The 13,253-nt window shown below is 45.3% G+C and overlaps 1 protein-coding gene across 8 annotated transcripts in view; it reads left to right on the top strand.

The window, feature by feature from the left end:
* LOC117885497 (rap1 GTPase-activating protein 1-like) overlaps positions 1 to 13,253 on the top strand; it is a 73,227-nt gene that overhangs the window by 17,390 nt on the left and 42,584 nt on the right. For 7 of the 8 annotated variants that reach the window (XM_034786810.1, XM_034786789.1, XM_034786788.1 and 4 more), the window contains 7 exons: positions 746 to 793; positions 2,258 to 2,296; positions 2,391 to 2,582; positions 4,408 to 4,511; positions 5,506 to 5,584; positions 12,304 to 12,357; positions 12,452 to 12,535. In XM_034786810.1, the coding sequence (XP_034642701.1) occupies positions 746 to 793; positions 2,258 to 2,296; positions 2,391 to 2,582; positions 4,408 to 4,511; positions 5,506 to 5,584; positions 12,304 to 12,357; positions 12,452 to 12,535 (600 nt within the window). The remainder of the gene's footprint in view (positions 1 to 745; positions 794 to 2,257; positions 2,297 to 2,390; positions 2,583 to 4,407; positions 4,512 to 5,505; positions 5,585 to 12,303; positions 12,358 to 12,451; positions 12,536 to 13,253) is intronic. The other variant, XM_034786800.1, reaches the window with a different exon arrangement.

A 13,253-nucleotide genomic window follows, 5' to 3' on the forward strand; every position in this document is an offset into this window, starting at 1 on the left:
TCTAAAACAGAGCTTGTAGGTACAGAAAACAGGACCCCTCAGTCAGGTCCATCTTGGGGGGTGGGGAGCCCAGACCCAGGTTCTGGGCCTCCCCCGTCTCTCCAGCCAGCTCCAAACTAAAACTCCCTCCAGCAGTCTCACCCAGCCACACACCCTGGCTCCTCCTCCAGCCTTTGTTTAGTTTCTCAGGCAGAATGTGTCACCTGGCCCCAACCCCCTCCTGGGCTCAGGTTAAGTGCTGGCCATCAAGTATCATCCCTCAGTGAAGTCATTAATGCAGACAGTAAACTAGTAAAACTCCCATGCAACATTACCAGGTTAATATTCCCAACTCCTTACTCCGTCACAGCTGGCCAGACTGGATGCAAACTTGGCTGTTATCCCAGGAGTAAACACATTTGAAAGTCTGGTACATAACTTCAGATACAAAAATGATGCACGCATACAAACAGGATAATCATATTCAGCGAACAATAACTTTTCCATTGACACCTTACACGGCATACTTTGTATAAGATTTGTTGCAATTGTATAATTGTGGTAGCAACAATGATCTACATGGTCATATTTTAATCATATAATGTCACACCTCCCCCACAACATCTCCAAAAGCAGTGGATTAGAGGGGGAGCATTGAAGGATCTCCTCAAATACACCACCTGGGGCATGAGGTGTGAGGCAGTGGGGAGAGAAAACAGATATGCTGCTATGTGAGGTTTTACTATCTTTGTCTCTGTGTTTCCAGGGGAGTCGTCTGGATGAGCAAAGATGTTCTCTCCCAACTCCGCTCAAGGTCAGGTTAGGTCTTTGGTGCCTCATATATTATTGAGAATGACAAATAAAGTGTTCCTACTTGCAGCTTGCCCTTCCTCAGCCTTCTTGAGGGGTGAGGAGTCTTGTATTTGTAACTCAAGTCTTTGTGTTTTTATCAGGGTTCTCAAAATCCAAGCAGATTCAATCAGTCGCTTTTGTATTATTAATTATAGAGTAGCTCTGGTGAGATGTTTCCTTGCTTTTATTTTAGTTTAAGTTTTAATAACATTTATAAGAGAAACTTATACTGAGTCACATATCTTTCAGTAAGCATTGTGAGTCCAGAACCTGTAAAGGCTTAGGGTGAGTGCCACCTGGTCAACCTGAAATCTGACTAGCTCCTCCTAATAAGTCCATGACTCTCACCTAATTGGCCAACAAAGAACTGGGTCCCATTTTTTCAAATTCTGACCTTTCTCTCTCCCTTTTTCTATTGTCTCTGCTCTGGTGCTCTAACCTGGTGAGCTAACAAAATAACCCACAAGGAAGCAAGGTGGGCGGGATGTGTGTAGGACAGAGGGGCGTGTCAATGGCAAGCGTGATTAAAGGGAGGGGGCTAGAAGAACATTAAAGTGGATCGACATAGGGTTCTCCCCCAATCCTCTTACACAGCCTCAGCAGCCCCTGCAGTTGTGCATCAGCCACCCTCACTGTCAGAAAATGGAGCCTCACTGCACTGGGGCCCTGTTTTATGGTGTCGGAGGAAAGATGGGGAGAAAGTTCAGTGTGCCTAGCATTGTGAGAATGGGCATCTGGCAGGCACCTACCTCTACTGTTCCATGGCACAGAGCCCCCTTAGTGTCAGCATAATCACTCATTTGGTAATAGTGCTGTTCAGAGAGCAGGGGTAGAGCTGCCTTATCTGGGAGCTGGTCACCTCTTCTAATCAGGGATTGCAGGCTCTCCAAATGGCTCTCCACCTCACAGAGCATCCTTGGAGCCTCAACTACACCCTGGAGTGTAGCTTTGACCATCTGCAGGCTGGTTTAAGTGACACCCCTCCTGCTCCCAGGATGCAGGAATGATACCAGTGCACTCAGCTCTACCCTACTTGCATAAACACTGTCCCCCATCCCCAGGTGTCCCTGCATGCTGTCCCTTTATGCAGCAACATGGCACCACTCCAACACTCTTCTTGGCATGGGACAAGGGACTAAGGCTGTCAGGCCACACATGGCTTAATTTGCCTCAATCTGGCTCACAGTTTGGTTACTTTGTTTTTGCCTGACTGTGCCATGTGCAGCTGGGGCGGGGGAGTGGAATCTGGCCCCTGGAGTTTATTTGCTGAAGTTTTTGTGTGTTATGAAATGCACCCTAACCTAGATACTCTAAAGAAGTAGGGTTGGATGGGGAGGAGTGGCGGTGGAGGACACGCAGCCTGGGTCACCAAGTGAAGATGGTACTATAAAGGCTCCCTCACATCTCTGGTCCCTTGTGATTTCAGAGAGAAGAGGAGTATATCCCATACCCCAGCATCCATGAGGTGAGTCACAGCTGGCTCTGCTCTGCTCAGTCTCTTCCTCCACCTCAGTAATGTTATTGATCTCACAAAGCAATGCCTCTGTCTCTCGGGACAGGTGTTACGGAAAGGGTGGCCATACCCCCTCATTATCCTACCCCAGTTTGGGGGCTATTGGATTGAAGGAACCTGCCATGGCCTCCCCAGATCGACCTCAGCTCTGCATGACCTGCCTTCCCCCTGCAGCAGTAAAGTGAAGCTAGAGTGCGACCCCACGGCCAAGCTGTACCGCAAGCACTTCTTGGGGAAGGTAAGGGGGAACCCCATGGCCTCTCATTCCACTCCATGGCTAAACTGTATCCCCAGGGCCTCCTGAGGGATTTTGGGGTGACCTCACCTCCTCCCCCCCAGATCCCACACCTCCCCAGTGCCAAAAATAATTAAATAAGATGTGTCCCACTACACACCCAGCAATGTGCTACTTAGAGTCAGAGCTACGTCAGGGGTGCCCCTTTGCGCCTTGTGTAGTGTCCAGTGTGCTAGAAAAGAAAGAGGTCTCAGATCTGATGAATATAAAGGGGATCTTTTGCTGAGACTTTTGGACACAGACAGACCTTGGGAGATGGAAGGGAAACAAATGTAATGAATCATGGTGACCACCACATACAGACACTCAGCTGGACGTGGGGATCAAACCCAGGCCCTTCAGCACAAAATGGAGAAGGCCTGCCAGATGAGCTAAAGGACAAACTTTAGTAGCTCTCAGTAACAAGTTGTTATAGCGAGAGAGTGAGAGCGATAATCGCATGCACTAAGACAATGTATTACACAGGATTGGGGCCAAGTACTCCTTGATCTTGCCATTTCCAGCTATGACAGGTATGGGAACACATGGAAGCAGAGACCAGCCTCCAAGTGAGGTTCAAAGCATGGGCATTTATTAGCTGTCCCACAGGCTCTACCTGAACTGGCTCCTCTGGGGTACTGGGCGTCACCAGGTGGATCTCATGATCATGCTGACCACCTCATAATCAGTTGTCAACAAAACCATGATCGGTTCTGGAGACCAGGTGCCTAAACCAGAGTTGGCTCAGCTTATTTCAACAGACTACCCCTTGCAATACAAGCCCACAGACGGGGGAAAATGTGTGCATCTGGTCTCCACTGCAGAAGAGGCCTCATTGAGGCAGAAGTCAAATTCATCTGGTGTGTGAGACCAGAGACAAGGCCAGTGTAGGAATGATATTAGTATACAGACCCCGCACCAGAGGCTTCTTGTCTGAATGAAAGGAGATGTTGTTCTGAATCTGATTCTGGAGACTGAAATTTATTATCTTGAGAGTCTTTCAAAGTGCTGGGTATGCCACCGTTAACCCCATATCTGTTAGAGTAACCAGAGAGTTTTTCCAGAGCCACCCACATAGCTAGATACATGCTGGATCTGATCTTTGGCTTAGCTGTAGATGACACTGCTAGCCTGATATGACTCTTACCCGCCTCCAAGCAGCAGTAAGAGCTTTCCCCTCTTCTCATGTGGGATGACTGGTCTGGTATAGCAGAGATTCATAGTCCCAATGAGTTTGCAAAATGTGCAAGAGTGGAGTATTGCACAACTGTAGCAAGCATCTGAAGTGCAGTACTACTGAGTCACTGTACTCTAAGCACTCCCTTCTTCTGATCAGCCCAACAGATCTCCTTGGTTCACTGCTGAAACATGTATTAGTTAGCTTGGGGTCAAGAAATCTTCACAGTGACCATAACTCCTGTAGTGGATAGCACCAGCACCAGCAACAGTAAGAGCTTGCAGCATACTCACAACGGAGTTACTCCTTCAGATCAAAGTGTTAGAGGCCTCTGCTTTTGGTGCTGTGCAGCCCAGGTTCTGTCCTCAAAGGGGACCTGGGAAGGAGGAAGCTATGCTCCAGGAATAGCTATGCTCCAGGAATGTCCTGAAAATCTCTATCATGTTCACAGCCTATCCAGATCAACGTGTGAGCATGAGATGATGAGGATGGTGGGAAAGACACCCAATGGTGAAGGGGTATCTTCTCAGGGACTATGGGAGACTGACAATAGCATAGGTATTATCTGGTGGTACCTTGGGAGAATGAGCTTCTCTGACTTCCTGTTTTTAGGAGCATCAGAACTTTTACTCCAATGACACAACCTTGGGCTACCTGATCCTTTCTGTGAAGTATGAGCAGATTGAGAGGCACAACAACTTGCACCTGCTGCTGAGGTAACAGCACCCAGCATGGAAACACATGTACCATGCTCTGTCTCCCACCTTACCAGGAAGTCTTTCTGTGTGGATTTTGTGACCTAATGTCATTGTCCCAGGGATAGTTGCAGGGAAAGCCCTGACTGGGGAAGCCTCTTTTCCTTCTGGCTCATCTTTGAGCGTTCATATTTCTTTACTCCCAGCTTCTCCCAGCTGTCACCCTCAGGAAGCTGAGGGCTGCAGGGCAGCCAGGAGTGGGGAGGGGTCAGGAAGAAGAGAATTTCTGATGTGTCTGTCCCACTGTAGATACGGAAACAGTGAAAGGATAAGCAGAAATCTTACATAAAAAGGGGGGAATCTAAAAGCCCTCTGAGCTGTACCAGGGAATATTTTCATTGAGCACAGACACACACATAGGAAAGTGCTGGTGGCTAGTTGGAAGAGGGTTCTATGCCCCTTCCTAATGGGACTCTGGCATGCTGTTGGCAGGCCAGCCAAAGCCAGATAGAAGGGAGTTATGCTGCCTGACCTATGAGGATGACCTTAGGGCTAGTGCAGTTAGTTTTGCGTATGGGAGTAATGGTTTTGAATCCCATTGTTGTCCCAAAATATTCCCTTCTGTGTTGAAGCAGCACCTGGATTTCCTTTGCAATATACTTAACTGTTATTAAAGCAAAAAAGGTCTCTAAGGAGTGATGGAGATCCACGTAGCCACCTAACCAGCTCTGTTTTCTTTCAGCTCAATTAATACCAAGCACTGGGCTACAGGAACCCTAAACAGTGTCCATCTTCCTGTGACATTAAGCACTAGTTACATAGACTCTAGCATAGCACATGTACAACCCTTTTGGGATCTAATTAACCCTTTAGTCGCTGGACCAGAATATTATGCAAGAACAATATTCCCTCCATAAGAAGAGGTCTGGAGGTGCGGCAGGAGTTGCCTTAAGCCAGAGATGTTGTTTGCATTTCCCTTTATCATTTGTTCTCTTCTTTTTTTGGTTTGTGGCAGGACTCGAACTGGTACCAAACACGACCTGATCCCCATTTCTTGTCTGAATGAGTTCCCCAATGCAGTCCAGATGGCGAAGGTGAGACCCTAACTGAGTACATTTTCTTTCACACACTCATGGTACAGGAACTCCTCACTTAAAGTCGTCCCGGTTAACGTTGTTTCGATGTTAAGTTGCTGATCAATTAGGGAACATGCTCGTTTAAAGTTGTGAAATGCTCCCTTCTAGTCGTTTGGCAGCCGCCAGTTTTGTCCACTGCTTGCAGGAAGAGCAGCCCATTGCAGCTAGCTGGTGGGTGGTTGGACCCAGGGTGGACCAGCAGCCCCCCTATCCACTCCCCACTCCCCTAAGTTCCCTGTGCAGCAGCTGTCCCTCCCCCCACTGCCATGTGCTGCTCCTGCCCTCTGCCTTGGAGCTGCTCCCAGAGACTTCTGCTTCCTGTACCGGGCCGGAGGGGGGGAAAGGAGGGCTAATGTCAGGGTGTCTCCTCCTCCCCCCTGCTCCTGCACCCCGCTTACCCCATCTTCCATAGAGCAGGGGAGACACAGATGGATGGAGGGAGCTTCTAGGCAGTAGCTGCCGGTCTCAGGTCTCAGCAAGCTGATTTAATTAACAAGGCAGTGTACTTAAGCCTGCTGTCAGCTACTTAAAAGGGGAAATATGCATGCTTTCTCTCACACACAGGGTGTGTGTCTCTGTCTGCCCTCCCTCCTTTCCTGCTGCCTTGTAGAGTGTTGTGAGAGTTAACCCTTGAGGGCTCAGTCAATTGCTAATTCATTTAGCAGTAAGGTATTCCCTGGGAAATATCCCATCCTCTGACTCCTCCACCGCAACCAAGCTTCACAATCATCATCACTGTGTACCAGTATTAAATTGTTTGTTTAAAACTTATACTCTGTGTGTGTGTGTGTGTGTGTGTGTGTGTGTATATATATATATATAATATAGTCTTTTGTCTGGTGAAAAAAATTTCCCTGGAATCTAACCCCCTCATTTACATTAATTCTTATGGGGAAATTGGATTCGCTTAACAAATAAATAATAAATAAATACAACTATGACATTGTTGGCATCACTGAAACTTGGTGGGATAATACACATGATTGGAATGTTGGTGTGGATGGGTACAGCTTGCTCAGGAAGGACAGACAGGAAAAAGGGAGGAGGTGTTCTCTTATATATTAAAAATGTACACACTTGGCCTGAGGTGGAGATGGACATAGGAGACGGAAGTGTTGAGTGTCTCTGGGTTAGGCTAAAAGGGGTAAAAAACAAGGGTGATGTCATGCTAGGAGTCTACTACAGGCCACCTAACCAGGTGGAAGAGATAGATGAGGCTTTTTTTAAACAACTAACAAAATCATCCAAAGCCCACGATTTGGTGGTGATGGGGGACTTCAACTATCCAAATATACGTTGGGAAAATAACACAGCAGGGCACAGACTATCCAACGAATTCTTGGGCTGCATTGCAGACAACTTTTTATTTCAGAAGGTTGAAAAAGCTACTAGGGGGAAGCTGTTCTAGACTTGATTTTAACAAATAGGGAGGAACTCGTTGAGAATTTGAATGTAGAAGGTAGCTTAGCTGAAAGTGATCATGAAATCATAGAGTTTGCAATTCTAAGGAAAGGTAGAAGGCAAGGTAGGTATTCCGCTGATTAGGAAAGATAGAAAATGTGGCAAAAGACCACCTTGGCTTAACCACGAGATCTTGCATGATCTAAAAAATAAAAAAGGAGTCATATAAAAAATGGAAACTAGGACAGATTACAAAGGATGAATACACTGCTCTACAGCCAAAATGCTTCTGAAATAAATGTAGTCAAACGTTACTAATTCTAGGTCACTGAGAACGAAAATGATGCTTAAAATTGTTGATTGGCTCTAGTTTTCAAGATATGCTATTGGGTCAGTATATATGACCCTTGACTTGGGAATGGCGGAGGATAAGTGAGTTATAAAGGGAAGGGATCTCAATTTAAACCAGAAATGACTAAAATACATCTTTGACTTGATCTATGAATAAATCTATGACTGGGTTTGGTCAGTACTTGCTTTTTAGGCAAAACAATGAATGATGCAATCTGAAGCTGGTATTGCGTCATACATGATATGAATTGCATCATCTTCTTCCTAGAAGTCATGGATGATGCAATCATAACGAAGCTTACATCACTCTGCTGAACAAATTGCCCTATATCAGCTCTAGAAATCATACAGTGTCGTGCTCTCTTATTTGTCAGTGTTTGATTTTGCAAAGGGACACATTTCTGTTTAGCCAAAGTGAGCAGAGATGCCTCGTACTTGTGTGAACAGTGCAGATAACTTCTGCTATGTTTGTGGTGAAGTGACTTTTGCATCACAAAAGCGCAGTATAACTACTGTGGTTAAGAAAGCCTATCACCTTTATTTTGGCTGCAAAATTGGAGATCAGTACAAGAGGTGGGCCCCACACATATGCTGCAACATTTGTGCAACAAATCTTCACCAGTGGTTGAACAGGAAAAGGAAATCTATGCCTTTTGCAGTGCCAATGATTTGGAGAGAGCCAACAGATCATACCAGCAATTGTTACTTCTGCATGGTGCCTCCAGTTGGGAAAGGTGTATCAAAGAAGAAAAAGTGGACTGTGCATTATCCAAACATTCCATCAGCTATACGCCCAGTACCCCACGGAGAAGGACTGCCGGTTCCTGATGCACTAGAATCATTCTCATTTGAGTCAGACGAGGAAGAGGAAGAGGATGAAACTTCTAGTCCTGAGCCATCAATGTCACAGGACCCACATTTTCTCCCATCCTCCTCCTCTGAACCACACCTCATAACACAAGGTGAACTGAATGACCTTGTCAGGGATTTGGAACTACCCAAGAGTAAGGCAGAGCTGTTGGGCTCCAGACTACAGCAGTGGAATCTCCTGGCAGGTGATGTTAGGGTTTCCATGTTCCGTGACCGTCAAAAGGATCTTGTCCCATTCTTCTTCTTGGAAGGTGATCTTGTAGCCTGCAACAACATCGATGGTGTGATGGCAGCCCTCAACATCGTTCATGATCCAGATGAGTGGAGACTGTTCATTGATTCATCTTAAAGCTGTTTTACTGCATAATGGCAATGTTTTGCCATCAATTCCAGTTGGTCATGCAGTCCATATGAAGGAAACCTATGACAACATGAAACAACTTTTGAGGTGCATAAACTATGACCAACATCAGTGGCAGCTTTGTGGCGACTTGAAGGTTGTTGCTCTCTTGCTTGGTCTGCAGACTGGTTACACAAGGTACTGCTGTTTTCTCTGCAAATGGGATAGTCATGCAAGAGATTCCCACTACATCAAGAAAGATTGGCCACTCCGACAGTCATTGGAGCCTGGGAGGAAAAGTGTTCAGCATCCACCACTTGTTGAATCAAGAAAGATTTTGTTACCACGCTTACACATCAAGCTGGGTCTGATGAAGAACTTTGTCAAAGCTATTGACAAAACACAAGCAGCTTTCAAGTACCTCCGTGGAAAATTTCCAAGGTTAAGTGAAGCTAAGATAAAGGAAGGTGTCTTTGTTGGTCCTCAGATTCGTGAACTTCTTCGAGATGATGCATTTGACCATGCACTGCGTGGCAAGGAAAAGACGGCATGGAAAGCCTTCCAGTTAGTGGCAATAAATTTTCTCGGAAACAACAAGGCAGACAACTACAGGTTGTTGGTGGAAAACCTCCTCAAGGCATACAAAAGCCTTGGTTGCAACATGTCACTAAAGATACATTTTTTGCACTCTCATCTAGATTTTTTTCCACCGAACTGCGGAGCAGTGAGTGACGAGCACAGCAAGCGATTTCACCAGGACATTGCAACAATGGAGAAACGCTATCAGGGCAAATGGAGCCCATCAATGCTTGCAGACTATTGCTGGACAGTGACAAGAGATGCTCCATTTAATGAATACAAGAGACAAGCCAAGAAGCGCCGAGTAGACACTGAATAGGACTAAACTATGTACATAATAGTTTTTTGCCTTTTGTTTCATAATAAATTTGATTTATATAACCCTTTTGCTGATTTTTAAAGTGTTACATAAACAGGACAGGTGAAATATTATCATGTAAAGCAACCAGAAACACATGAAAAGACCTAGGTTTACAATTTATGATTAAAACTCTACTATCTACACAATATACATAGACATAAAATGTAAAAACTTAAATATCTTAGAAACAGTAGCCAATCAGTTGTTTTAATTGTCATATTTGAATTCAGCACATCAAAATACATAATAAATAGCACATTTTATCTCTGAAGCAGACGACTTCTCAAAAATTGTAGACCAGTGGTAGGCAAACAACACAGGAATGCAGGGGCAAGATTAGAAAGGCAAAGGCACAAAATGAGCTCAAACTAGCTGCAGGAATAAAGGGAAACAAGAAGACTTTTTATCAATACACTAGAAGCAAGAGGAAGACCAAAGATAGGGTAGGCCCACTGCTCAGTGAAGAGGGAGAGACAGTAACAGGAAACTTGGAAATGGCAGAGATGCTTAATGACTTCTTTGTTTCGGTCTTCATTGAGAAGTCTGAAGGAATGCCTAACATAGTGAATGCTAATGGGAAGGGGGTAGGTTTAGCAGATAAAATAAAAAAAAAAAAGAAGTTAAAAATCACTTAGAAAAATTAGATGCCTGCAAGTCACCAGGGCCTGATGAAATGCATTCTAGAATACGCAAGGAGTTAATAGAGGAGGTATCGGAGCCTCTAGCTATTATCGTTGGAAAATCATGGGAGACGGGAGAGATTCCAGAAGACTGGAAAAGGGCAAATGTAGTGCCCATCTATAAAAAGGGAAATAAAAACAACCCAGGAAACTACAGACCAGTTAGTATAACTTCTGTGCTAGGGAAGATAATGGAGCAAGTAATTAAGGAAATCATCTGCAAACACTTGCAAGGTGGTAAGGTGATAGGGAATAGCCAGCATGGATTTGTAAAGAACAAATCGTGTCAAACCAATCTGATAGCTTTCTTTGATAGGATAACGAGTCTTGTGGATAAGGGAGAAGCTGTGGATGTGGTATACCTAGACTTTAGTAAGGCATTTGATACCGTCTCACATGATATTCTTATCGATAAACTAGGCAAATACAACTTAGATGGGGCTACTATAAGGTGGGTGCATAACTGGCTGGATAACCGTACTCAGAGAGTTGTTATTAATGGTTCCCAATCCTGCTGGAAAGGCATAACAAGTGGGTTCCGCAGGGGTCTGTTTTGGGACTGGCTCTGTTCAATATCTTCATTAACGACTTAGATATTGGCATAGAAAGTACGCTTATTAAGTTTGCGGATGATACCAAACTGGGAGGGATTGCAACTGCTTTGGAGGACAGGGTCATAATTCAAAATGATCTGGACAAATTGGAGAAATGGTCTGAGTTAAACAAAATGAAGTTTAACAAAGACCAATGCAACGTGCTCCACTTAGGAAGGAAAAATCAGTTTCACACATACAGAATGGGAAGAGACTGTCTAGGAAGGAGTACGGCAGAAAGGGATCTAGGGGTTATAGTGGACCACAAGCTAAATATGAGTCAACAGTGTGATGCTGTTGCAAAAAAAGCAAACGTGATTCTGGGATGTATTAACAGGTGTGTTGTGAGCAAGACACGAGAAGTCATTCTTCCGCTCTACTCTGCGCTGGTTAGGCCTCAACAGGAGTATTGTGTCCAGTTCTGGACACCGCATTTCAAGAAAGATGTGGAGAAATTGGAGAGGGTCCAGAGAAGAGCAACAAGAATGATTAAAGGTCTTGAGAACATGACCTATGAAGGAAGGCTGAAAGAATTGGGTTTGTTTATTTTGGAAAAGAGAAGACTGAGAGGGGACATGATAGCAGTTTTCAGGTATCTAAAAGGGTGTCATAAGGAGGAGGGAGAAAACTTGTTCACCTTAGTCTCTAAGGATAGAACAAGAAGCAACGGGCTTAAACTGCAGCAAGGGAGGTTTAGGTTGGACATTAGGAAAAACTTCCTGTCAGGGTGGTTAAACACTGGAATAAATTGCCTAAGGAGGTTGTGGAATCTCCATCTCTGGAGATATTTAAGAGTAGGTTAGATAAATGTCTATCAGGGATGGTCTAGACAGTATTTGGTCCTGCCATGCGGGCAGGGGACTGGACTCGATGACCTCGAGGTCCCTTCCAGTCCTAGAATCTATGAATCTATGAAACATCGTTTTGCTTAAAGTCGCATTTTTCAGGAACATAACTACAACGTTAAGTGAGGAGTTCCTGTATGTCTACACTGCAATCAGAATGCAGCATCTGTAGACATATCCGAGCAGGCTTTGATCTAACTAGATTGAATAACAATAGCAGTGAAGCCAGAGGCTATCCAAGCCCACTTGGAACCTACATATTTGAGTGGCTAGCCTGTGCTGCCACAACTTCATTGCTGTTATATGATCTAGACAGATCACAGCTAGCTCGGGTATGTCTAGAGAGGCTGCCATCACACTTCTGATTGCAGTGTAGACATACCCTTTGTCTAGCTCTGCTTAACTCTCACTCTTCAGTTTCCTTTCTTACTTCTCTCTCACCATTCTTTTCCTTTCTTCTTCTCCAGTCTTTTGGCCCTTTCTCATGTATCTTTTCTCCTCACTTTGCTTTAGATTTTCTTACCAAGAGACTCCTGCCAGATGATTATAAAGCCCACCTCACCCTCCTGCCTGTAGCGAGTCAGGGTAGGAAGGGGAGTCACAGCTCACAACAGTGGCAATCAATCACCACTTTTCCTTCTTTCTCTCTCTCGGCAGCTGCTGTGTGAGGACGTGAATGTTGACCGATTCTTCCCTGTCCTCTACCCCAAGGTATGTTTACAGTAGCTTCCCACCTGCCTGTCCCTCTGATGACAGGGGCTGCTGGTGGGATGTGACCGAGACTTTATGCTTTCCGCCCTCCCAGGCTTCCCAGCTCATTGTTGCCTTTGATGAACACGTCATAAGCAATAACTTCAAATTTGGGGTCATCTACCAGAAAGCTGGGCAGGTGAGCTCTCTGCACTCCACAACCAAGCACCCTCAGGCCCAAACACACCAGGTCACATTTCTCAACCCCAACCCTATAGAAGGCAATTTAAGCCAACCTGGGGTCAAGGATTTTTTTTCATTCCCTGTCACTCTTGAGTCTTGGGGTCTTCTCTCCTCACATCACCCTGTCAATGAGGCCAAACCTAGTGCCTTCCTCTGGATCCAAGGGTTCATGCCCTGCAATTTTAGCCCTAGATCATTCTAGTTTCTCTTTGCTGTTTATGAGCCCCAGTCCCACTCTAGTGAGAACAGCTCCTAGTGGTACCAAGTACTGGTACTATGTATCATTTTCTGTCCTAATGTCTCCTCTCCTTGCTGCAACATTAGTGCACCTCAACTGGGAGACTGTGCCCCCTGCAGGCATTGGCCTTCTCTGTCATATTGGTTCTGGGGACCCCTCGGTGCTGTCTTGAGATCTTCTTCCTTGTGGACCCAAGGAAGCCCTCTGAGTCCTAGAGATTTCTCTCCCCTCTGCATTGTCCACAGGGAGAGAACCCCCTGTTGGCACCAGAGTGAGATTCGCATTCTCCAAGTTCTCAGTGCTGGAGGACAGACCTTGTTTTATTTCAAGGAAAAGGAGACCATTTTCCATTATATATAGGGGGATAGGGCTCTGGACCCCACTGAGGTGAGAGGATGTAGACTGTGTGTGTGAGAAGGGAAGTGAGCCTTCCCCA

The sequence above is a fragment of the Trachemys scripta genome, chromosome 1 (assembly GCF_013100865.1).
Source record: "Trachemys scripta elegans isolate TJP31775 chromosome 1, CAS_Tse_1.0, whole genome shotgun sequence".
Lineage (NCBI taxonomy): Eukaryota > Metazoa > Chordata > Testudines > Emydidae > Trachemys > Trachemys scripta.